The 26,076-nt window shown below is 40.1% G+C and overlaps 1 protein-coding gene across 9 annotated transcripts in view; it reads right to left on the reverse strand.

The window, feature by feature from the left end:
- The window catches only part of PLCB4 (phospholipase C beta 4), a 368,787-nt gene that overhangs the window by 37,223 nt on the left and 305,488 nt on the right, over window positions 1–26,076 (reverse strand). For 7 of the 9 annotated variants that reach the window (XM_084887441.1, XM_084887443.1, XM_084887440.1 and 4 more), the window contains 9 exons: window positions 22,883–22,962; window positions 22,158–22,242; window positions 18,332–18,422; window positions 16,500–16,595; window positions 10,495–10,589; window positions 4,193–4,228; window positions 1,208–1,349; window positions 494–578; window positions 43–167 (listed from right to left, as the gene is read on the reverse strand). In XM_084887441.1, coding sequence (XP_084743567.1) covers window positions 43–167; window positions 494–578; window positions 1,208–1,349; window positions 4,193–4,228; window positions 10,495–10,589; window positions 16,500–16,595; window positions 18,332–18,422; window positions 22,158–22,242; window positions 22,883–22,962 — 835 coding nt within the window. The remainder of the gene's footprint in view (window positions 1–42; window positions 168–493; window positions 579–1,207; window positions 1,350–4,192; window positions 4,229–10,494; window positions 10,590–16,499; window positions 16,596–18,331; window positions 18,423–22,157; window positions 22,243–22,882; window positions 22,963–26,076) is intronic. The other 2 variants (XM_084887446.1, XM_084887448.1) reach the window with 1 other exon arrangement.

The raw sequence follows: 26,076 nt of genomic DNA on the forward strand, positions 1-26,076 counted from the left end.
GGGTTCTCCTGGAAGTCGAGGTCACTGGACATCAGCTCCTACCTGGGGTTTGATAGTTCAGTGACACCATCTGGCAGCCAGCGTTCCAGAAAATTTGAGGCATGTAATTACTGGAATCCACTCGGCCTCCCTTGGGGTAAATGCGACTCATTTGCCTTTTGTTATAACTGTGTAACTTATTAAGGAAAACGGGAAAAAAGCTTATTCCAGCAGCAATAAATAAACAACAAAGAACTAAAACAACCAAGGTCTAGACCAAATAATGACAAACAAACAAAGAGCAAATTTCACATTTATAAATGATGCTTTAGAGAAAAACCAGTTTGCTTTGTGGATTGAGAAGACAATTCACATACGGGCAGCTTTTCACAGCTGGTCTTTCACACACAATATTTTATTAGCTTTATAATCACAATTACGCATCAGCCACTTATCTATTTTAGAGATCCCTGTCAAACCAAAGGTGCACAAACCACTCATTCCATAAGGATACTTCACAAATTCAATCGCATGTGTCTTCAAGTAGCCTAGACCGACTGACTCGTTAAAAGAAGACATGTTATAATAAATGTTTCGTTCTGTAAAGAAAAGCAAAGATGCACTCAGAAATCCTCAAAGAGGGAAAGACAAGCAATAAATAGAAGTATACCCTGAATCATGAGACTTTGCAGGCAGACATCCCATTATCATATCAGTAGCTCCTACTTTCATTACTATTCTATGGATAGACAGATGAGTTAAAGAAAAAAAGTGTGATGAATTAAATTTGTAGTCATTAAGCAAATTATATCTACACAATTGCCACACACAGCCACCCATGAAATATGTATATTGGATGATGATGATAATGATGATGATGGCTTCTTTAGCCCCAAAATAATTAGGAAAAATTGTAAAAACTGTACACATTTTCAGAGACGAGATTTTGATGAAAAGAGGTCTTATGAAGTGTACTTAATGCAAGAGGATATGCTCTTTGAGTGTTAACAAGTCCAGTCCCTCAGAGCCACCTCGTGGCTGAAGTAGGGAATGACATCACAAATGCCACCACATGCCAAAGACATGTGGTCTGTGAAACACAAATAAGATGAGGTGGAACAGGCCTCATACCCAGAATAGGAAATGGCAACAAGTCAGAGCACAGCTCATCCGTGTAACAACAGCGAAGCAGACAAAAAAGGCAGTAGCATTTAACCTTTGGTGTTACCTTCAGCCACATGGAAACCTTGAAACTTTACCGGCTGTGCATAGTTGATCATTGTGGACAAATACGGGTGGATATTAGTGGTAGCACCTACATATTTATAAGATGCCATCCATGCCTGCTCATCTTCTACAGTAACCAGGCCCTATGAGCACAGTGAAGGGAACATACATGTTGGTGACTTCAGGACTCACAGGGATATGCTACAGACTGCCTCACTAATGATAGTTTACACACACACACACACACACACACACACACACAATCAAAATAAAGACTCTCTCCTGGCTCAATTACACGAAAGCAAGTATGTGAAAATCATGGTCGACGGGCCACATGCCTGGTTTAAATAAAGTATGTTAATATACATTGTAGTTCCAAATAATCCAAAAGGATTATCTTACATTTTTAGGACATTTTTTTAGATTTTCAAAGGACTTTAAAATATTTAAGAAACTATATTGAGGTTCACAGCAATACTATAAAATATACAGAACAGGTATTAATTATTCTAATTTTCATGGATGGAGGCACAAAGTGTTCAGCAGAGTCACCTGGAGGACTTTTAAAAACACAAACATGCTTGGGCACAGCCCTCAGAGTTTCTGATGAAATGAATGTAGGTTGAGGCCCAAGAATTTGCATTTCTAACTATAATAGTTTCCAAGCTCCTCTGGGGGTCCCACTTTGCTTAACACTGCTCTAAAGCAACATACATGGTAGTTTATGGTTTTTGTTTTTTAAAAATGCTATTCTTAATATAATCTAATAACCTACCATATAGGAGACTGTCATATTGAAATACTAAACTGTATTATTTTGCATAGAGAAAAATATTTTAGTTTATTTCTTGGTAAATCAAAAGAAAAACAACAACAAAAAACAATGCTTTCAAAAGTGAGCAACATTTTGTTGAGAATTTTGAAAAGCTAAATTTCCTGCATAGATTGCTACAGGTAGATAAATTGCTTAGGCACATGAATCAGCTCTTTAGTTAAAAAAAAAATGGTCTAATCTGTTGACATGACATTCTAAATCATAAACTGATTTCACAAATAAAAGCCTCAGATAAAAATCAAATAATATAACTTATTGGTGTGTTTTTTTTAATCATTTTTATTCATATGTGCCAACCACCCAAATAGGAGAGAGGCCAGTCTGATTTTTTTTCTTGTGTGTTTAATAAAAAGTAACACCAGTATCCTGTGTTGGACACTGGGCTGAATTCCTGCATGCAATGTCATTATTGCATGCACTATGCATTAATCACGTGTAGGAGGAATTCGAGTCCTATCCACTGACCACCTGAGAAGACTGAGGTCTTTCGGATTAAAATAACTCAGTCACGGCTACTTAGTTCATAAAAAGCAATGACAAAAGGCCAACCTATCCTTTGTTTACCCCAATACATTATGATATTCTAGTAGAAGAGAATTTCACAAAATTCTGGGAAAGAATTAGGATCAGGCTTATCCACAATTAGTCTAAACTTAATATTTACTCCAAATATGATAGGAACCCATAAAGAGCAAGACAGTATTGTCTAAAGTTTTGAAGTGCGGGAATCAAATTATATGACAAATTTCTGCCAGTGACTGTCATGTCTCACTATTGTACTAAACCATATACGTGTACTTAATAAGATTACTTTGATATCTAAGGAACTCTGAAGAAGATAAAAGGAATAAAAGGTGGAACTCTCCTTTCCTTACAATAAAATTAATATCTAATATGTCAAATGACCCCCCAGAATATGTATAATATGAAATTAACAATCTCTCAGAAGATCAGTGTAGTAAGAGTGATTACCTTTCTATTTCACTGCAGTATGTACTTGCTGACCAATTATTAGGTCACTAGAAGCCTAGTGCATGAAATTCATGCACAGGGAGTGGGGGAGGGGAGAGGCGAGGTCCCTCAGCCCAGCTTGCACTCTTTCCAATCTAGAACCCCTTGAGAGATATTCGACTGCCCATTTACAGGGATCAGGCCATGTGGGTGTGGTCAGCCAGGGTGAGGAGCTGAGGGCTGTTTTCAGGCTGACCACAGCCCTTTCAGGGTGGGGGTCCCCACTAGGGTGCCTGGTCAGCCTAGGTGAGGAGCTGATGGCTGTTTGCAGGCTGGCCACAGCCCTGGTGATCCAAGCTTCCAGCCCCTCCTTTTTTCCTTCCCTTCCCTTCCCTTCCCTTCCCTTCCCTTCCCTTCCCTTCCCTTCCCTTCCCTTCCCTTCCCTTCCCTTCCCTTCCCTTCCCTTCCCTTCCCTTCCCTTCCCTTCCCTTCCCTTCCCTTCCCTTCCCTTTCTTTCTTTCTTTCTTTCTTTCTTTCTTTCTTTTTTCAAGTGCCTCCTTGAGCAGAGGCCAGGGCTGGCTGAAAGCAGGTATCTGGGATTTATTTATCTTCTATAAGTGAAACTTTGTAGCCTTGAGTGGAGACCAGGGCCAGCCAAGGTGGGTGGGAAGCTTGGCTTCCTCCATTACCTGGAGCAATCCAAGCCTCCTGCTCACTCCAGCTCCTTGGCTGCTGCCATTTTTGTTGGGTTAATTTGCATACTTGCTCCTGATTGGCCAGTGGGTGTAGCAAAGTGATGGTCAATTTGCATGTTTCTCTTTTATTAGTGTAGATTTTTATTTTCAAAGTCAATGTGTTGATGATCATGTACTCCTGTTCTAGGAATGACATCTCTAATCCCAGCTAAGAAAGTGGACTAAACACTTATTTTTTGGAAAATCATCTTATTCATCTGCCCTACTTTTGCGATTTCATTGGGATGTAATCATTTCACCACTATGATTATTTCTTTCTTTTAAAGACTCTTAAAATTAGATGCATCAAGCATGTAAATATTATACCCATAAAGAGTAAGCTGGACATTTCATGGAGCAGGAGGAAGATAGAGCAATAACATTTAGAACATCATGTCCAATATTAGGAGGCCACATATGGTGTCTTGTTATGAAAACAAAATGCACGAGGAAATTATTTTCTTACCTTTTTGTTGTTTTCATGTTCAAGGTCATCAGAAACCTAAATTAAAGAATGAAAATGATTTGCTTACTTCTCTAAAGAGCAAAATTCCAAATTTTCCAGCCATATGTATGACCATATTTAAACAAAATATGGGTAAACTTGTTATTCTATTTATTTGTTAAGATGAGAATTTATCAGTGACATAAAGCCATTGATAAGAGCAGGTACTGAAAAGATATTGTTTCATAGACCATAAAAACTCATTTTAGTGCTGTCTCCCTCCTTTGCTGACAGTTTTCATCTATTTCGATTTTTCCTAATGGTAATTTAGTTAGTGATTTAGTCGTGGAGCTTGGGAAATAATAAGTGTGGTTAGCTCCCCTGATATGTAAAGGGCACTAAGCATGAATTATCATTCTTCAGCAATTCAATACTTATGTCTGTATACTGATAAAGGCTTCACGTAGTCAAGCAGCATAAAGGTAAGCACTGAGTGTTAATAGGTATCCAATAGTACGAGAACACTTGAAATTCTCTATCAGAAAAGATCCTATCTAATAAAAGAGTAATTTGCAAATTGACCACCACTCCAAGACACAAGACGACTGCCCTCATGTGGACACAAGATGGCCACCACAAGACGACCTGCAGGGGAGGGCAGTTGTGGGTAGTTAGGGGTGACCAGGCCAGCAGAGGAGGGCAGTTGGCAGAGATCAGGCCAGCAAAGGAGGGCAGTTGGGGGGGGTGCAGGTCTGCAGGGGAAGGCAGTTGGGGGGGACCATGCCTGCAGTGGAGGGCAGTTGGGAGTGATCATGTCTGCAGTGGAGGGCAGTTGGGAGTGACCAGGCCTGCAAGGGAGGGCAGTTGGGGGTGACCAGGCCAGCAGAGAAGGTCAGTTGGGGGAGACCAGGCCAGAAAGAAAGGGAAGTTGGGGGGAGGAACCAGGACTACAGGGAAGGCAGTTGGGGGAGACCATGCCTGCAGTGGAGGGCAGTTAGGAGTGACCAGGCCTGCAGGGGAGGACAGTTGTGAGGGGGACCCAGTCCTGCAGGGGAGGGCAGTTAGGGGGGACTAGGCCTGAAGGGGAGGGCAATTGTGGTCTATCAGGTCAGCAGGGAGGACAATTAAGGGTGACCAAGCCAGCAGGGGAAGGCAGATGGGGGGGAGGGGTCCCAGGCCTGCAGGGGAGGGCAGATGGGGGGAGGGCAGGACTGCAGGGGAGGGCAGTTAGGGGTGACCAGGCCCAGCAGGGATGGGCCCTTAGGGGCAATCAGGCAAACTGGGGAGCAGTTAGGTGTCAATCAGGCTGACAGGGGAGTGGTTAGGGGGTGATCAGGCTGGCAGGAAAAAGTGGTTAGGGGCAATCAGGCAGAGGCAGGCAAGTGGCTGTGAGTCAGCAGTCCTGGATTGTGAGAGGGATGTCCAACCGCCAGTTTAGGCCCGCCTAAGCAAGTGGTCAGACATCCCTCAAGGGGTACCAGATTGGAGAGGGTGCAGGCTGGGCTGAAGGATCCCCCCTTCCCCTCACCACCGTGTATGAATTGCACTGGGCCTCTAGTAAGGTATAATAGCAGTATTCCTTTACCTTTGCTCAGCAGACAGATACTCTCCCATTTTCCTACAACCAAATGTATTTATCAACTACCTGCATTTCCATCAACTGTTTTCAATAATTAAGAATCTCTGCTCTAATCAAAGATCACACCATCAAGTCACCATGATCTCACAGGAAGTTAGCTCCTCTCTCACACAAGACTTAATCTCCCCAACTCCACTTGAACCATTCCAACAGTTTGCAAACTCCAGTTCATTCATCTTAAAAATAATACCCCTAGCCAAAACCAGTTTGGCTCAGTGGTAGAGCATCGGTCTGTGGACTGAAAGGTCCCAGGTTCGATTCCAGTCAAGGGCATATACATTGGTTGCGGGCACATCCCCGGTAGGGGGTGTGCAGGAGGCAGGTGGTCAATGTTTCTCTCTCATCGACATTTCTAGCTCTCTATCTTTCTCCCTAACACTCTGTTAAAAAAAAAAAATCAATAAACTATATATATAAAATAATACCCCTAGAATCTTCATGCTACCCTTAACCACCAGCCCATTTCTTATTCCTATTTACAGCAAAGCTACTCAAAAGTATAGTTTCTACTCATTCATGCCTGCTCCAGTGGCCCCTACCACTCCATTGAAACTTCTCTCTTCCAGGTCGCCACTGTTCCCAATCCAATGAACACTCGAGTCTGCTTAGTTATTCAACAGAATCATCAAAATCAATCACCTTGCCAGGTGCTAGGGGACTGGGGAGCAGTTTGTTGGTCAAAGGATATAAACTTATAGTTATAAGATGAATACATTCCAAGGACTGAACGTACAGCTGTGACAATAGTTAACAGAATTGTTTTATATACTTGAAAGGTGCTGCAAGAGCAAATCTTAAATGTTCTCACCACATGCATGAAAAGGTAATTATGTGAGGTGGTGGATGCGCTAACTACTGTATACCTTTAACTTACACAATACAAGGTGGGGCAAAAGTAGGCTTACACTTGTGAGTACATAAAAATACAGTTTATTCTTATATTATTGCATTATTTTTCATATGAACAATTGTAAACTTATTTTGTCCCACCTTGTATTACGTCCGTTATATCTCAATAAAACTGGGAAAAATGATCAACCACTCTGTTTTCCTCTCAACACTGTTCTCTTGGCTTCCTTGTTCTCATTGCCTGGTTCACTCCCACTTCTCTGGCTATATTGCTCTTCTTTACTGGCTCCTCTTCTGTGTATCTCCTTTAAATAGGACCTCCATTTATTTCTCTTTCCATGAAGCATCTCAATTATTTCCATGGTTTCAATAATATCTTCTGAACTGCAAATTTATCTCTCTAGCCCACATGTGTCAAACACAAGGCCCGCGGGCCAAATCCAGCCCGCCAGGCCTTGCAATGTGGCCCGCACCGCGCTGTCATCACTGCACTCCGCTGTCAGTTTATGACATTGTCAGTTTATGACTGTTCAGTAAACCATTCGGCCCGAGATTTAGGCTGGATTTTAGATTTTGGCCCCTTCTCTGATTGAGTTCGACACCCCTACCTAGCCCAACCTCTCTTCTAGTTCTATTGTAGATACAAGAGATGATGTTGCTACGGATGATGATAATGACAATGGTGAAGATCATCAGAAGGCTTTTATAGAAGTTTCAATGTGCCAGGTACAATTCTATGTTCTTTACATACACTAAATCCATTCATTCTTCATAATGGGCCAATTATGAACTTCACTTTTCAAATGCAGAAACCAGGGCACTGAGAGGTTAAGGAACTTACCAAGGTTATACAATTAGGAAATAAACCCAGAGTCAGATGTAAATGCTATGTAAACACCTGGGAGGCATCTTAAGTATCTCACAGGCCTCAAACAGCCTGTCTTACTTGATACTCCTGAATTCTTTCTCTTCCAGTCTTCCCCAAGTCTACCAAAGTCCACAAACACAAATCCTAAAGCGTTATCTTGCTCCCCTCTATCTCTTTCACTTCCCCACATTCAATCCATCAGCAAGATGAATCATTTTTGCTTCCTCAATAGATCTTGAACCACTTAATCCTCTGTACTTACTTTCCCATTAAGCCCTTTGAGGTCTGGCCTTGTTTGACAGCCTAGCCTACCTGCTCTTCCTTCTAAACTCCTCTTCATATGGTAACCATAGTGGTTTTAAAAAGCTCCTACTAAGTTATATTGCTTTCTTCTTTAAATGTTTTAATTGGCTTTAGATTTCACTTAAATTAACATCTGAGTTTCTCACAGTGGCCTCCAAATTCCTGCATCATCTAGTTCTCACCTGCATGTGCAATCTCATCTTGTTTTACTCAGTTCACTCTGTTTACACTGACTTTGTTGTTACTCTTGTGGTCCCTCTGCAAATAAAGTTATTTTTCTATTTATGTGAATGCCTGGTTCCTCTTTACCCTCTGGGTTCTTGTTTCCTTATCCCCCCTATATTAGTCTTGATTTTAGCACTCACTTTTAGTTTCATAATAGCACTTTTCACAAATTATCCTATCTAATAAGCGTGATATGCAAATTAACAATCACTCTGCTACACCCACAAGCCATGCCCACCAGCAATCAGGAGTGAATATGCAAATAAACCCAACCAAGATGGCTATGGCCACAGCGAGCAGGAAGGAGGCTTGGGTTTTCCTGGCAATGGAGGAAGACAAGCTTTCCCCCTGCCCTTGCCAGCCTAGGCCTCCACTCAAGGCTACAAAGTTTCAATGACAGAAGATACATAAATCCAAACAGAAATGGAAGCAGCCACAGAGCTGGAAAGAGCAGGAGGCTAGGGTTGCCTCCGGCAATGGAGGAAACCAAGCCTTCTGCAAACCTTGGCCGGCCCAGGCTTCACTTAAGCTCCAAAGTTTCAATTATAGAAGATACATAAATCCCAACAGAAATGGCTGTTGCCACGGAGCAAGCAGAAGGCTTGGCTCTGCTCCAGGCTACAAAGTTTCGATTGTAGAAGATAAATAAACCCCAGATACCAGGGCCTCTGCTTGGGTTGCCAGGGGATGTGGTCAGTTTGCAAACCACCATAGACCCTAGTCCAGGCCGCCCCATACCCCAAGGGAACCTCACTCTGATCCATGACACCTTCAGGGCAAACCAGCTGGCCCCCACCCATGCACCAGGCCTCTACCTATCTAATAAAAGAGTAATATGCAGATTTAACATCACTCCAATACCCAAGATGGCTGCTCCCATGTGGTCAAAGATCTTTCCCCCATGTGGACACAAAATGGCCACCACAAGATGGCCTGCAAGTGAGGGCAGTTGGGAGTGACCAGGCCTGCAAGGGAGGGCAGTTGTGGGCAATCAGGCCAGCAGGGGAAGGCAGTTGGGAGGGACCAGGCCTGCAAGGGAGGGCAGTTGGGGGTGATCAAGCCTGCAGAGGAGGGGAGTTAGGGATGACCAAGCGGCAGAGGAGGGAAGTTGGGGACTACCAGGCCGGCAGGGAAGGGCAGTTGGGAGGGACCCAGGCCTGCAGGGGAGAGCATTTTGCGGGGACCAGGCCTGCAGGGGAGAGCATTTTGGGGGGACCAGGCCTGCAGGGGAGGGCAGTTAGGGGTGACTAGACCTATAGGGGAGGGCAGTTAGGGGCAAACAGCCTGGCAGGGGAGCAGTTAGGCATCAATCAGGCTGGCAGGGGAGTGGTTAGGGGGTGATCAGGCTGGCAGGCAGAAGTGGTTAGGGGCAATCAGGAAGGCAGGCAAGTGAGCAGTTAGGAGCCAGCAGTCCTGATTGTGAGAGTGATGTCCAACTGCCCATTTAGGCCCAATCCCTATGGAAATCCGGGCAGTCAGAAATCCCTTGAGGGGCCCTAGATTGGAAAGAGTGCAGGCTGGGCTGAGGGACACCCTCTCCCCCATGCATAAATTTCATGCACCGGGCCTCTAGTAATCATATAATTAACTGTTTACTTGTTTGTCATCTAATTCCCACTCCCTTCCTATAAACTTCTACAGACTATAAGCTCTATGAAGGCAGAACCAAGTGTGTTTTTACCCTTCTGGGTTGTTATAGCCTATACTGTGCCTGGCCCATAGTAAGTACACAGAAAATATTTTTCTTGCTGAGTGGTTGGCTAGAAGGGAATATTTTTATGCTTACTCTGCATTAGTAGGGAGATGAGCTATCTATCTAGTAGAGCTGGTTTTTATAATGAGGTCTTGCTCATGATGATCAGGGATCATTTTCCTAACAATTTCAACAGGCTCACCTTTGCTGCTAGGATGCTGCTGTTGTTGTCTCCCTATTCAGTGTGCTGCAGGAATTTTTAAAACATGCGATACCTGACTAGTTGGGGGCATTGCGCTCTATTCTTTAGATTGTCAAATAAAGAATGACAATAGCCAACCCAACATCAGCTGTCTGGTTGATTAAAATTATACCTTTTTTTTTTTGTCAGCTCAAAAAATTTATATATATTTTTTGTTGTGCTATAGAATTTTAGTTAATTAGTTTTTTTGTGCCATGAGATGAAAAAGATTGAAAATTTCTGATCTACAATAATGCAATAAATGGAAGTATTTAAAGGATACTGGGTAGCAGTCAAAACTAGGATGACTAAAGAGTAATTTAAATGTCTTTCCTAACTTAATACTATGTGTATCTTGAGTTCAGATAGTAATCTGGCCACCAGATTTAGAAGAGGAATTATAGGCTACTTTAGTCTCTTGTGGTGATTACATTTCTAAAATTGGATAACTAACAGGTGCTACCTCTTAAGAAGTATGAAATAAAGGGGACACCAAAATGCTGACCTTCTTGACGCTATTTGCAACAACTTCCTTGTGACCCAAGTCATCAAGTTCACTTCCAAATTTGTATTCTGGATGAGCTTCTTCCTCTTGGTCAACTGCATGAAAGACAAGAGAAATATCCATGAAGCCAAATTACCACCAAGCAATCAGACATTCTCCGTCATCTTGGGGGGAGCGTAAGCCCTTTTAGAGAAGGAAGCTTATAGTAAATGGGAACATTGAAATATGCAATTTTTTTTCAAATAAAACTCTCACTAAACTCTTATCAAGGAGCATATCTTTTTATTTGTTCATCCTCTTGCATCTAGCATGGCTTTGGACATGATTAATGCTTAATAAAGTATTTCTAGGTGAATGATGATTTCCATCCCGTACACTAACCCTAAAAGTGAAAGCCTCAACACCTCAGGAATACCTGGAACTCACAAAAATTATATTTTGATCTTTCATGAGAGCTAGAGAAAAAAAGAAGATACAAGAAAAGGAAAACACATTTGATAATTTTGAAAAAGGAGACAAAAATGTCCACAAGTAATGAGGTGACAGAAAAAGGGAGAAAAAAAAAAAAAAAAAAAAAGACAAGCTTGGAAGGACTGTATTGCTCCTGTAGGTCACTTGTAAATCTGGCTAAGATTCAAAGGCTCTGAAGTTGTTTCTTAGGCTTATGCTAGGGGAGTAGCTAGAAGTTTGGGGGGGGAGAGGGAGGGGGGGTAAATAAAGTGGGAGCACAGGAGCGTGGCCCAGGCAGTAAAAGGCACAGACGTACTTGGTCCATGGTCCAGGAAAGTGACAAGAACTCTGGTAGCCACCCAAGTCCATTCATTGAAAAAGGATTACTCATTAGGAAAAAATTGGATTAAATTTTAACAGAAATAATCATAAGTACAGATAGTATAGATGTAGGAAAGTAGCCGAGAGGACAGAATAATCCACTGGAATTTCTCTTTAACCCATTGTGCGCCATAAACTTCTGAACCAGTAGATCCAAGCGTTTCTATTAAAAAAAAAATAAAAAATGTTTTCCCTAAGTGGCAGCCCTAACCAACTTTAAAATCATTTTTCATGGGAATTTTCAGCTGAAAATATTCAAGGACACCCGAATTGTAACTAATATATTTATATTTATATTTATATTTATATTTATATTTATATTTATATTTATATTTATATTTATATTTATATTTATATTTATATTTATATTTATAATATTCATTGCAAATCGATTTTTTAAAATTAAATTAAAAATACTGTGTTTGCCGAAACCGGTTTGGCTCAGTGATAGAGCATCGGTCTGTGGACTGAAAAGTCCCGGGTTCGATTCCGGTCAGGGGCATGTACATTGGTTGTGGGCACATCCCCAGTAGGGGGTAGGGGTTGTGCAGGAGGCAGCTGGTGGATGTTTCTCTCTCATCGACGTTTCTGGCTCTCTATCTCTCTCCCTTCCTCTCTGTAAAAAAATCAATAATATATATATATATATATATATATATATATATATATATATATATATATATATATAAAATACCGTGGTTTGTGGGGCTGGTTTCCATTTTGGACGCGTGCTAGTTAACTGGTTAAAGACATAGGGGTGTCTCACATGCTGGTGTGAGATCTGGATTCCCATGATTCCCTGAAAAGAATTTGCCTAAAACCTAGCCAGAATCCTTAAGGGGGTATAGCTCAGTGGTAGAGCATTTGACTGCAGAATCCTTGAGAGACCTGTATTGTAAAACAACAGTGAAAAAATTTCTGAATATGGACTCACAAGGGAGGTTAGCAGGCCCAATAACAATTAGAACTGTTTTTCAAAAGCATGTTTAAAATGTGCAAAGAAAAAGGCAAGAACAGGAGTACATGTAAAACCATTTCACTGATTCAAAGATGCATTTCCCATCCCCACATTTTAATGTAACTCACATTGCAATGTTTTCTTTAATTGATGGTATTTTAAAATTCATAGAAAGCATTTTTTCCTTCTTAATCAAAATAAAATACTGGTGTCTTTTAACTGATGTTATATTGGATTTGGAATTTGAGAGACTGCCTTAGCAAGGTGTTATTACAGGCCTGGGATGAAAGTGAGGCCATAGAGACACACCCTCCTCTTGTGGAACTGATCTGGTGAGGGGATATTCTCGAGGCAGATGATTAAAATCATAACAAAACAAAACAAAAAAAAAAAAACAGTAGGTCATATAGGCTTTGGGCAGGAAAAAGAGAATTTGAGGAGCTAGACTAGGTCTTAATCTGGTCCAGTATGTTCATTTTACAAAAGAAAAAATAGATTCAGCTACATGATTTGACTTGTGAAGCCACAGAGTAAGATGTAGATTAGATTTCTCCAGATTCTTAGCACAATGGTCTTAGTGTGACCCTGGGTTTCCATGACCCACAGTTCATAACAAAGATTTTGAAACTTCCCACCATCAGTATTAAATTTCCATTTCACATATCTCTAGTTGAACTTGCCCAGCCAGATATAAAATACTTGAATTCAGGGGTATGTTTCATACAAGTGGTAGAGATTTAATAACTACTTTAGAGAGTTGTATGAATGAATGAATGTTATCATCTCTTAAGTGTGCAAATGTGTACAGATATGTATAATTCTGGTATTCCCCTCTGTTTGTCTCACAGTCCTGGAGTCACGCGTCCTTTTGAATCTAAATCCGGCTAACAAATGGGCACATGCTTGGACTGAGAGTCTTTTCTATTTTCTACAGCCTCCAGGCAGCCTGCTCTCTTGAACTTCTTGGTTTCCTCTTGCCTACTGTGTCCAAGTTTAAATTAGAGACTCTAGTCATTTGTGTATAGTAGGGTCATACTGTAAGGCCAGGGTAATGACAGCCAACTGATAGACCAGAACTATGATTATATATTACTGAGGGAATCTAAGAATCAAATATATAACTGGTAAAGCAGAAACTTCTATGTTTTTAAAGAAAAATTCAAATTCAAATTCTATCCACTCAGCTACTTTCCTACATCTATACTATCCCTCATGATTATTTTTGTTAAAATTTAATCAAAATCTCAAGCATATTTTGAAATAACATGGGAGCCACTAGAGGTATATTTTTATCTATAAGAATAATTAACATTCATAAAAGTTGGGAAAGTACCCTTAAGGGTGAAACCTGGAATCACACTGATTGTCATTTTAGATTAATGTGTGTGTTCAAAAATTTGACTTTTATCAGTTATATTCTTTCTCCTTAATTTTTTTAAATAACCATTTTGCATAGTTGAGTTTTCTTTGTATTCCTGTATATTAGAAGGGCAGGATTGTAAGGGACAAAAGGAGATAAGGCAATTCTAGAATTGAATCTTAGTCCCACTGCTTATCAGCTATGGGATCTTGTCAAAATGTTGGTGTAACAAAGGAAGTTGTTATTTTTTTCTCTCGTTAGTTTATTCCATTATTCTGCAGTTTGTTTTACTGGATTATAGAGACACTGCCTCCTGCACACCCCCCACTGGGGATGTGCCCGCAACCCAGGACCTTTCAGTCTGCAGGCCGAAGCTCTATCCACTGAGCCAAACCGGTCTCGGCTGTTTTACTGGATTATAGTATCTAGTAATGCCTTCATGTTTTGAGTACCATCTGTGAAGTGTAAGTTAAGATACTATGTTTACCTAAGATTCATCTTTTCAAATTTTAGAAGTATTTTATTGAACTTTCGAACATAGCTCTTTCAATATTTTATTCTTAAATCTTGTTTGGTTTATTATTTGCAAAAACTGTGAAATAATATAGTAGGCATTATGGGAGACTATTTTCCAAAAACAGCTACCATAACATCTGCCTTCCCACCTGCACAGAATTCTACAGTATGACCTTCCTGTGAACCCACCTCCTGGAACCTGGGCGGGCGCTAAGTCTGATTTGATGTATAGCATAGAGAGGAAGTGATGATGTCCCAGGTCCAGGTGTAGCTCTTAAATAGGTTAGCAGCTTCTGTTTTCTGCTTCTTGGAAAAAAACAAACAAACCAAAAAACAGGACCACCGTGCTGTGAGAAGTCCAAACCACATTGAGAAGCCACATGGGGGTGCTTGGGTCAGCAGGCCCAGCAGAGCTCCCAGCAGACACAGCTGCCAGCCATGTGAGTGAGCCATCCTGGACAACTGGTCCAACTGAACCTTCTATGACTCCAGCCCCAGATGTTATCTGTGGACAACTGCATGAGAAACCTCAGGGAGAACTATCAACATGAGCCCAGGTGACCCACAGAACTGAGAAAATAACAGTGTTGTTTTAAGCCTCTAAATTTTGGAGTGATGTGTTACATAGTAATAGGTAACCATAATTGGCATTGATTAAATGATAATAGATACCTTTGGCCTTCTAGACCTCCCCTGCCATATACAGCATATAAAAGTAAGTCATTCTGAGTTTTCTCTGGGCGTGAAATTGAACCCACTATTTGCATGTGTAAGACCACAATTAGAAGTCTTTACTTACTAAGTGGTTATGAATAAGATTAGTTAGTTCTTATAGCTTTCAAGTTTTTGCCTATAATACCAAACTTTCCTACTCTTGTATTTCAGAATTTTATATGTTTATATAACAAGTATATAAACATATAACAAGTATATGTTGATTTTATATACTAGAGGCTCTGTGCATAAAATTCATGCACACCGGGGAAGCGGGGGGTCCCTCAGCCCAGCCTGCGCCCTCTTGCATTCTGGGAGTCCTTGGGGAATGTCTGACTGATGGCTTAGGACCGCTCCCCACAGGAGCAGAGGCCTAAGCCGTCAGTCAGACATCCTTAGTGCTGCCGTGGAGGCAGGAGAGGCTCCCACCACTGCTGCTGTGCTCGCCAGCTGTGAGCCTGGCTTCTGACTGAGCAGTGCTCCCCTTGTGGAGAAGCTCCTGTGTCGAGCAGGATTGGGTAGAAACCATCTCTCCAACATCCCCTGAGGGATCCCAGATTGTGAGAGGGTTCAGGCCAGGCCAAGAGACATCATTGGTGCATGATCAGGGCCAGGGAGTTGACTCAAGAGGTTGGCCAGCTGGGGAGGGACTGTGGGAGGGCTCCAGAGCATGTCTGGTCCATCTCACTCAGTTGTGATCATCCGGACCTCAGCAGCAAATTAACCTATCACCTATAGGTCAGAGCATCTGTGCACATTGAGCAGCCTTAGCATATCATTAGCATATTATTCTTTGATTGGCTGAACGGATGATCAGACAACCAGACATTTAGCATATTAGGCTTTTATAATATAAGATAAGTATTTCTAAATTATTTAGCCCAAAGTCACTCTCTAAATTCAAGGCACTGTCTAACCAACAGATACACAGTGCAAGTCCAAATTACTTTGTTAATCAGTTCTCAAACTACATAATGAACAAATAACTTTCTAAACAGTCCACACCTCTCAAAAGGTCCATTAAAACAACATTATGGTTGTTCCCATATGGCCAAAGTAAAACAGAAGCTAATAGCAAATATTCAAATATGTTAAACAAGGCTGCATTTGTTAAAATTATATACCTATTTACAATAGATCCAATGAGCTGGTTATTTGTAGGAATTCAAATCTTAAAATTGGCTTTGAGTTTCCAGTTCATTTTGTGTGTGTACCTTCAAACCAATCATTTACTTGTGGGTCTTTGCTCACATTCCTGTCCTTTTAACTTGCCTTACTGCTATCATTGTTAACAACACTCATGTTTATGTGCTTGTTTATAGGAAGGACTGCAAATATCCTTTTTACTCCAACCCATGCCTCCTGTAGCAAGGGCTTTAAGGACTTGAATTTCTGCTGAACAACTGAGTGAATTGCACAATAGGAAGGGAGATTATTAAGTCACTTAAATTTGGTGCCCAAGAAAACTGAAAGTAATACTATTTGGGGGAAAAAAACCCCCAAAATACCAAAAGATTAAGTCTGGTGCATGAACATACACCCAACTATTAAGAATTAAAATTCAATTTTTAATTTAAAAAGTACTTTTTGTGACATGTAAATGAAAACAAACAACACATAACTTACCACTTTCTATTTCTTCCTCATTATCATCCTCTAAGATGCTAACTGGAGCAGCGGATTCTCCAGCTTCCATCATGCTTTTCAAAGCTTCGAGCTGCTCTAGAAGAAGAAGGTGATGGATGTTAAATCACTTTTAGAGCCTGGGATTTAAGATTCACACTGAGAAGGAAATAAAAGAGAAAGAAATGCATTGTCTAGGCTCCTCTGGGATTGGTCCTAAGGCCTCTGTCTCACCCAGTCCTGGTGGATGACCTTAAGGAACATGCAACACTCACACTCTCTACACATGATGAACATGGGTGAACTGCCCACTTTTCAGAGGTGTGAGATGGGGGCTAAGTCATTGTGAAGAATTTCTTTTAAGTCTTGAAAACAAAAACCTATGATTGGAGGACAATTCAGGTGAAGTGACAGAAAAGAAACACGCACATTGAAGAATGACGAAACTCCAGGAAAGAGTATTTGCCATTGCTATAACCAGGGTTATTACCCTAATATATAAGAAACCCTTAGTATGTCTGTAAGATAAAGACAAATAATTTAAAAATGGAAAAAGGAGAAATCATAAATGATGATAAAGAAGCTAATTTTCTAAGACATATAAATAAAAAATTAAAGTATCATTGTCTTCTAGTGTTGAGTACCCAGACTATAAAAATGGTCAACAGCCAGCATTAAGAATAAGGCTAGGAAACAGGCTGTCTCATATATTATAGTGAGAGTATAATTTGGTACAATTTTTCTGAAAGACAATATAACAAGATACGTCACAGTATAAAATGTGTCTGCTTTGATCAACCACCTCTAACTGTACAAATTGATTCCAAGAAGAAGGCTGTACAAATGTACAAAATGAATATTCAGGCATGCTTATCATTGTTATTTTCATAGTAATGAAAAATCCATCACCTTGGGACTGGTGAAAGGATTGCATATAGCACAAAAAATTCTGCTGTTGTGTTTTATACATTACAATTAAAGTCAGTATGTAGATTTACCTTCTGCTAAATGGAAATATACTTGATTGAATTAAAAATAATTTTCGAAATGAGTACACTTTACATGATCCTAGTTTTGTTAAAATGTATGCATATGTCTAAACATGCATGTATGTATGCCTCTATAGTATATGTATCCATGTATAAAATATATAATTTAGTGCTATTTTATTAGTTTCTAATACTTTTTTTTGTTGTCTTTACTTTCTAATATCATCATTGTTTTTGTAAAAAAAGAAAACTATAATTAATACAATTGAAAATTTTAATTTAGACTACCTAGGGAAGAAACACAATACAATCATACAATATTTGATACTACTAATTTATTGAACTAAGAGATTTGTTGAAAGATAATATTCTAGGAAAATACAGGGGGAGATATCTATGTAAAATTGTTTCTCTTAACCTCTCCACATTACCCCAAACACATACATTTACACTTTCACATTTACCTAAGATCCCTAGATATGTATGAATCATACGAGCAAAGTGCAAGGAAAACTTTTCAAAAGGAGTTTAGAGCATACAAAATGATAAAATGATAGTTCCTTATATTTTGATAAATTTGAAAATGCCTCTTCTACTTTCTTCTCATTTCTCCTTGGAATCCTCCAAATTTAGTTATATGAATATGCTTTTCCCATTGCAGAAACGAACTGATTCAGAAACTAAACTTAAATGAAAATGTGGTAACTTAAATTAAAATATGTAACATCAAAACCACACCCTCCCCCCAAATTCATGGTTTTAAAACATATTGCATTCTAAATAGCTGAATTGTTGAAACACACAAGGTGTGTATGCACCTATTATAGATGCATGTATTTGACTTACTTTGTTCAACCTCAGGTTTCAGCCGCTTATTTTTTATGAGTATTTTCCTTTTGAGGTCATTGGGGGATGGCAAGGGCCTGCCTGGTTCAAGCTACAGAAAAACAGAAAAGGCTGAATTAGTGACAGGTTGTGCTTCTCAGTTCTCATTCCCAGCCCAGTAGGAGCTGAGGCCTATGAATTATACCACCCATATCCACTAGATGGCAGTCAGCACAGTTTTATGATTTCCTTCCCCTATCCCAATTAGCCCACCATATCCAACTTTGCCTTAGAGTAGACTATTGTGGCAAACTTGACCTCCATACTGCCTCCCAGGTATGCAGAGCTGCCCCACCTTCCTGCATGGAGCTGGGTCTGACCTGGCGTGGCATCGGGAGAGGAGCTCCTGCCCAAACTCAGGCTTTGTCCCTTGTAAATATCTGGTAAAGGTCAGAATTGGCTTTCCCAACTACAAGGTCTCCCCTGATCCCTGCAAGTGTTGGATGGCACAGTAAGCCTGTGTGCTCGGTCTGACCCAACCTCTACACTTGGGACTATAGTTTTGTGAGTTCTATAAGGGAAACAAGAATGGCGTGGTCTTAATTACTGAAATCTGACCTCTACTATGGTTTCATTTGCTTGGATTTATGTCTGCAAAGGAAGTTCCATTTCTTCTATTACCTCTAATCCATAGAATTTAGTCATCCATTCCCCCATCCATCTGTATACCCACCCACCCACTAACCCACCCACTCTTATCCATCCACCCTTCAGGCATCCATTCATTTTCAAAATTAATTTTTATACTACTTAATATGAAAGGCACTATGCATTCTCATGTCTGTGTTTCTTCAAATGAAACACTTTGCTGAAATTCTGCTTTTGGGAAGCCTGTTGTAAACTGGTCCACTCCACAGCACTCTCTCTTGAACCTGGATATCTCCAATAAATATTCCACACATCATAGGCCACCTTCTTTTTAGTTATGTTGTTACATTTGTGTCCTGTGTCCTACACCCCCGCTGTACCTCACAATCAGAAGCTTTTTGGTTCAGAGAGCAAGTCTTACTCCCATTTATATTTCCTACTAGAGACCCAGTGCACTTGGCCTGGCCTGCGGGGATTGGGCCGAAACCAGCTCTCCGACATCCCCTGAGGAGTCCCAGATTGTGAGAGGGCAGTTCTTAAATGACATATCCCAGAATTGGGCTCCCTCCTTTCTGGTTCTGGGTGAGTCACCACTGCCAAGTGACCACAGCTTAGCAGCTCCTGTGTTGAACATCTGCCCCCTGGTGGTCAGTGCATATCATAGCTACTGGCCAGTTGTCCTATCAGCAGGCCATAGTAGAGGCCACTTAGGTTTTATATATATATATATATATATATATATATATATATATATATATATATATATATATACACACACACACTCACACACACACACACACACACACACACACACACACACAGATGCTTCTCACAACACCTTTGACTCATGTGCATATCACTCCATGGAGAACACACTGATCTTTCCCCCACAGCAAGCACCTTACCCAACCAAAAAGTAAAATAAACAGAGGGCCTAGAGGACAAAAAAGTGAGATAAAAAAATCAGGGATATTTCTTAGCTTGGGTTCCCTTTTAATCAGTTTGAGACTAGGATTAATGTCCCGGTAGTTTATTTGGGAGGCTGCCCCAGGATACTCCAAGAGGAGTAGGAAAGTGATAAAAAGGAGGCAGGAAGCCAATCAAGAGTGTGTTATCAGACAAGTTATCACTCTAGGTAACTGCACAGCAATCCTGCTGGGAAACCCTGGGGGATGGTGGGAAACATGTGCTCGAAGTTATCCCTTCTGAAGAGTGAGGGAGCATGGGGAGGGGTGTTAATTCTCTGGCACTTTTGGCCTATCGTTCACCTGTGGGCAGAGCAGGCTCCCGTGACCAGAACTCTCCCTCCGAGAAAAGCTGCAGGCTAGCAGTCAGCTGAAAAACAGCCAGTATGCAGAGAAACAGGACGCAGCGCGTGGACATGCACAGGGCGCCTGCAGCTGTGACTTCAGTAAGCTGAAGAGAATCAGGGGATGGGAGCAAAGGATACAATATCCTTGTCTCCTGCATATTTTTTTCTGCTCCCATAGATCACTTCTGAAAAAAACTAATTGTTCAACCACTGGATGTGTTTGCTCACAGGTAACATGAAGCACTTTTCTTCATGTCAGCCACTGTCATGTTCTACTGCCACCTCATGTTACCATGTCTGGGCCCATCAGCTGCTTGTCAAGAGTGAGGCATTTGACCCAGTAATCCCACTTCCATGAATATATCCAAAGAATCAGAAATACCAATCAGAAAGGCATCCCTATGTTCATATCAACACAATTTATAATAGCTAAGATTTGGAAATAGCCTAAGTGCCCATCAGCAGATGAGTGGATTAAAAAACTGTGGTACATCTACACAATGGAATACTACACTGCTATATAAAAAAAGGAACTTTTACCATTTGCAACAGCATGGATGGACGTGGAGAGCATTATGCTAAGCAAAATAAGCCAGTCGGAGAAAGATAAATATCAAACGATCTCACTCATATGTGGGATATAATGAACAATGTAAACTGATGAACAAAAATAGATCCAGAGACAGAGAAACATCAAACAGACTGTCAAACCTCAGAAGGAAGGCAGGGAAGGGTGGAGGGGGCGTGGTAAGAGATCAGCCAAAGGATTTGTATGCATGCATATTAGCATAACCAATGGACATAGACACTGGGACAGTGGGGGCTTGGCCTGGAGGGTGGGAGTGGCCAGGGAAGAGTTGATGGGGGAAAAAGAAGACATACATGATACTTTAAACAATAAAAAAGAAAAAGAAAAGAATGGAGCAGACTTTTATTACTGTGTATTGTTTTATACTTTGTGCATTAGCTGTCTGGCTACTCATAAGATCTATGACAGTGGGTCTTAACCACAGGGGTTATGGATCTTTGTAAAAGTGTGATGAACTCTCTGGGAAGTTTATATTAAAAAACTGTATGCAATTACAATGAGTTCACAAAAAGGGTCAAGTAGTTCTGAAGGACTGATGCTAAAGATCTTCATTTGTATTTAAATTTGTTGGTGCAGAAAGCTTTCATTGTGCTTTACAGAGAAGTGTAGATAGAAACATAAACTATGGGTGGTCCACAGGTTAACAATTCTTTGTTTGATGAAGTGAATTAGCAGGTATAAAAATGAAATGCAAAATAAGTACATAAAGCATTGTCCAAGTATTTATTTTGGAGATGAGAAATTGAACTTCAGTCTGCTATCATTTCAATCTGTGAACTTCCCAATAGCAACAGGTTCCCATGGGTGTTGAACCTTGGGTGCACATTTGATCATTTGATTCACCTGAAGAGCTTTTTTTTTTTTTTTTTTTTTTTTTTTTTTAATGGATGAATGAAATGGATCAATGAAATCAGGAGCTCTGAGTGAGGCCCTAGCAAAGGTATTTTCTAGCAGTTCCCTCAGGTGGTCTTAACATAAAACTAGAGTTGAGAGTGACTGCTCAAGGTAACTTTAAATTTTGCTTAAAGATTCTTCCCTTGGCCAGTGGGCACTTTATGAAATTTTAGAACCGATATCGCAGAAACCAAAAGACCCCAAGATATGAATTAAAGGGAACCCAAAGTTTATGTTTCTATCTACACATCTCTCTACAGCACAATGAAAGCTTTCTGTACCAACAATTTTAAATAAAAATGAAGATCTTTAGCATTAGTCCTTCAGAACTACTTGACCCCTGAGAAATGAATTTCAAAACAAATTCATTCATGTTAGAAATATGGTTAGCTAAAAATACATACTGGATGTGATTCAAGTGCTTGTTTCAACAGGAGATCCCCAAATAGATCTTCACAATATTTGGACATCTTGTACTGTTGATATTTGCTGGAAAAAAAGAAATGGCATTTGTAAATCCAAACATCCATTACCTGACCAAGAAGAAGAAACACTCAGTCCTAGGCAATTAAAAACTTCCACTCTACAAAGTGCATGACTGTCTTCTTGATGTTCACTAAGAGGTACTGTTATATACCACGAACTTTAACCAATGTCTTAAAGAGAGAGAGAGAGAGAGAAAGAGAGAAAAAAAGATGATTCTGCTCCTGCACTAAAAGCTGAAAAACAGAATTAAAAAAATGTCTTTCAAAATCATGAAGTCTGATTTCAAATATATTGACAAGTCTTCCAACTCAATATAACTTTGGGCACAGTGTTCTGCTATCTGCCCTTTTGTTTAGAGAAAGCATCTCTAGAATACATTAAGATGACTTAGTTTTGTTTGTTTATTTATTTATTTATTTATTTATTTATTTATTTATTTTTGGAGGTGAGGAGCAGTAGTAGATTGGGGTTTTCTTTTGTTTTAACATATATATATATTAACACAAAACTGATTATGTGTTGCATAAGACCAAACAAACTACTATTCAGTTATTTAAAAAGATGTAAAAAGATGTAGAACTGGAGTGGAGATGGGGATTAGGAAACAACTCTTAGAGATTTGGAGTAGGATGCATCATTATACCTGCAGTGATTTTCAAAGGAGAGAATCACAGGATATTCAGATGTGACAAATGCCGTTTCCTTGATGGCTTGAATAACATCCTTTAAAAACAAAAGAGTGTTAATGAGAGAGAAGAGCAAAAAAACTTAAGGCACCTGTAGCCAATCAGAGACTATTAATTTGAGTTTTTCAGAAAGTCAATTCTGGCAATTCAGGTCTGGATAATACATTTACCTCAATACTTCTACAGGTTGAATTCCCCACAGACAGACCCAGATGAAGTTAACGGTTAGTGATAATCTTTTTCACAACCACCCTTTCCTTCTCCAAAACTATGATGCTATTAACAGAAGAGAGTTCACCTCCATTACAGGCTAGTTCCTGGGTCAATAATTTGCCTAGACAGGTTCCGAGGTCACCGGTCGAGCAGTGAGCTTTTGGCACAGCAGTTTTCAGATTTTCACAACAGACCACTATTCTGCTCCTTTTGGTTTGAGGAGATATGTGATTGTAACAACCTGTGAACTGCTGGAAGCCTTTTTCGACTTTCTCTGCATCTGGGAATCAGTCTGTGGCTACATTTCATTAATTTGATGAAGACTCATGTGAACTGATGTGACATTTACAGTATCCCTTGTTCCGTATTAGCCTGGTGAAATGAGGGGGTGGGGGGAGTTAAGCAGCATGCGAGGTTACACAGGGAGGTGCTCTGGATGCCCCTCTCTGAACTGAGGGCTTTGTCACTTGAAGCTACTTTCAAAGAGCTGAGCATGTCCCCACCATGATCTCTGGTAACAGACAGCTGCCTCACACTCTGCTTAGCTTCAGAAAGCATGGCTATAAGCCAATGATTCTACAAGCAGAGCATCATATTTAGTAAATATCCCCAACTTTATTAACCACAGGGGAAGTCCCATCATTTAGTTAATTGGGAAAATATTATATAATTCATGTGGAAGTGGGGGGTGGGTGGTGTCCCTCACCCAGCCTGTACCCTCTCGCAATCCAGGACTGCTGGCTACTAACTGCTGGCCTGCCTGCCTGCCTGATTGCCCCTAACCACTTGCCTGCCTGCCTGATTGCTCCTAACCACTTGCCTGCCTATCTAATTACCCCTAACTACTAGCCTGCTTGCCTGATCACCCCTAACCACCTCTATCTCAGCCCCTGCCACAACGACTTCATCTGAAAGGATGTCCAGAATGATGTCCGAAAGGTCATTCAGCTGTATAGTTTAATTAGCATATTATGCTTTTATTATTACTGTATAGTTATCTGCAGAAGTCTATTTGAAATGAAAATGCCCTAGGTTGGATAATCCTGGAGCATTTTATTGAGCACCCTTATGGACAAGGTGGTCCTTTAGTTATTATACATGACATGACCTCACTCATTTATGGATAGTTATTTTTTCTTAAAGAATCTTCCCAGGTGAACTGTCTGCAATCTTGATTGTCCACTTGAGCTGACCAAAGAATTACACCTTGAGGAAAATCCTGGCTCAGTCCATGGGTTCTCCTTTGCTCACCTCCAAGGGGAGGAGGTAGGATCTTTTCGGCTAAGCTTCCTTTCTAGGATCCTTATTTCTTAAAGGGTCATCACCCTTCGTATCTGTGCAGACCCATGGCTTCCCACTCGAATATACTCTTGGTACTTCTCAGGAATATTGTTGAATTTATTGTTGCTCAAAACTCACCAACATCTTGGCTAAGAGAAATTATATGCATGACATGTTATGGGTATAGAATCTAGGCATCTGTTTTTAAAAATGCTCCTGATAATTTCCCACATGTATGCAGGGCTGATGACCACTGCTCCAGATATTGCAATCACTATTCGGAGTTACAAGAACATGACAGAGAGCCATGAACCTGACATACTGGCCAACCACAGAATTTCACTTTTTACTTGTCTTTTGGCAGGATATCATTGGAACATAGTGAGGAACACTCTAAAACAAGCATGTCAAACTCAAAGGCTAACATGGGCCAAATAAACAAGGTTTAAGTTTCTGTGGGCCTCAAAAAAACAAAAGCTTCAATTTTCATAGAAACGTAAATTTATTTTGATGGAGACTTGCTGAATACAAAGGGCTGAAATAAATGAGTAATTGTTAACATAAAATAATGGAATATTTTAATAAAAATTAATATTTTTTCTTGAACATTAACTTACCAGACACTGCATAACTGCACAAATTAATAAGCATAATGCAAATAAACCTATTTTTCTTGTTCTCCAAAAATGACATATTTCCTGTTGCACACACAAAACAAGTCAGTATAGGTATCAATACATGGCAATCAGCTGCTAAAATATTTGCTACTGGTATTAGTGAGAGAAATGGTACACCTGCTCTTAAGGCATGTAAGGTAAATGAATGCAACACAGTTATAGTAATCAGTCATTAGCGAACATTGTAGTTTGTTATAAATAATCATGTATAACAGGATATTGTGAAAATTAAGTTACAAAATTTTTATTAAAGTGTTTCTTTACCATTATATTGGCTGGGTCACAAAAATATTTGTTGTGGGTTGCATGCGACCCATGGGCCGCAAGTTTGACATGCTTGCTCTAAGAAATCCACCTTCAAATCATACATTGAGGTCACCAAAAGGCCATTTTGAGATGCCTATTTGTAAAACTGTAGATTTCCCCATGAGATCCTCGGGGTTGGGGTGGAGGGTGGGGGGAGAGGATATCCCCTGTGGTGTCAGGACTGGGAATAACTGTGCTTCTTTGGACCTACTGTTCTTTGGACCTATTGTTCTGTCTATATTTTATGAATCCTGTAAATTATCATGTTGTTCTCTTTCCACTGAATTCTAGAAAGTTTGGAGCCCAATTTGTGGTGCGGTTTTAGTTTATAGAACTTCCTGACAAGCATTTATAAACTCTGATCTCACTATCTTATTTTCTTATCCTTATAGAAACTATTTGTAATCTATTTTATTTTATTTGTTCTATTTATCTTTTTATGCCACTTTGAAGTTCTTCAGGAATAATGCAAAGTAAGCAAGCAAAAAAAATAAAAAGAAAAAGAAAGAAAGAATAGATAAAAATCAAAGACTTTTTAAGGTAAGTAGAACCAGGGAAACTCTGCCAGAGAAACTTCATTCTAAGCACTGTCAGCGTTTGAAAACAGGAAACGTAACATGAAAGAGACACTAAGTGGAAAAAAACATTTTTCTTGTTTCTCCTCAAAACTGGAA

The sequence above is a fragment of the Pipistrellus hanaki genome, assembly GCF_964339955.1.
Source record: "Pipistrellus hanaki genome assembly, chromosome: 6".
NCBI lineage: Eukaryota > Metazoa > Chordata > Mammalia > Chiroptera > Vespertilionidae > Pipistrellus > Pipistrellus hanaki.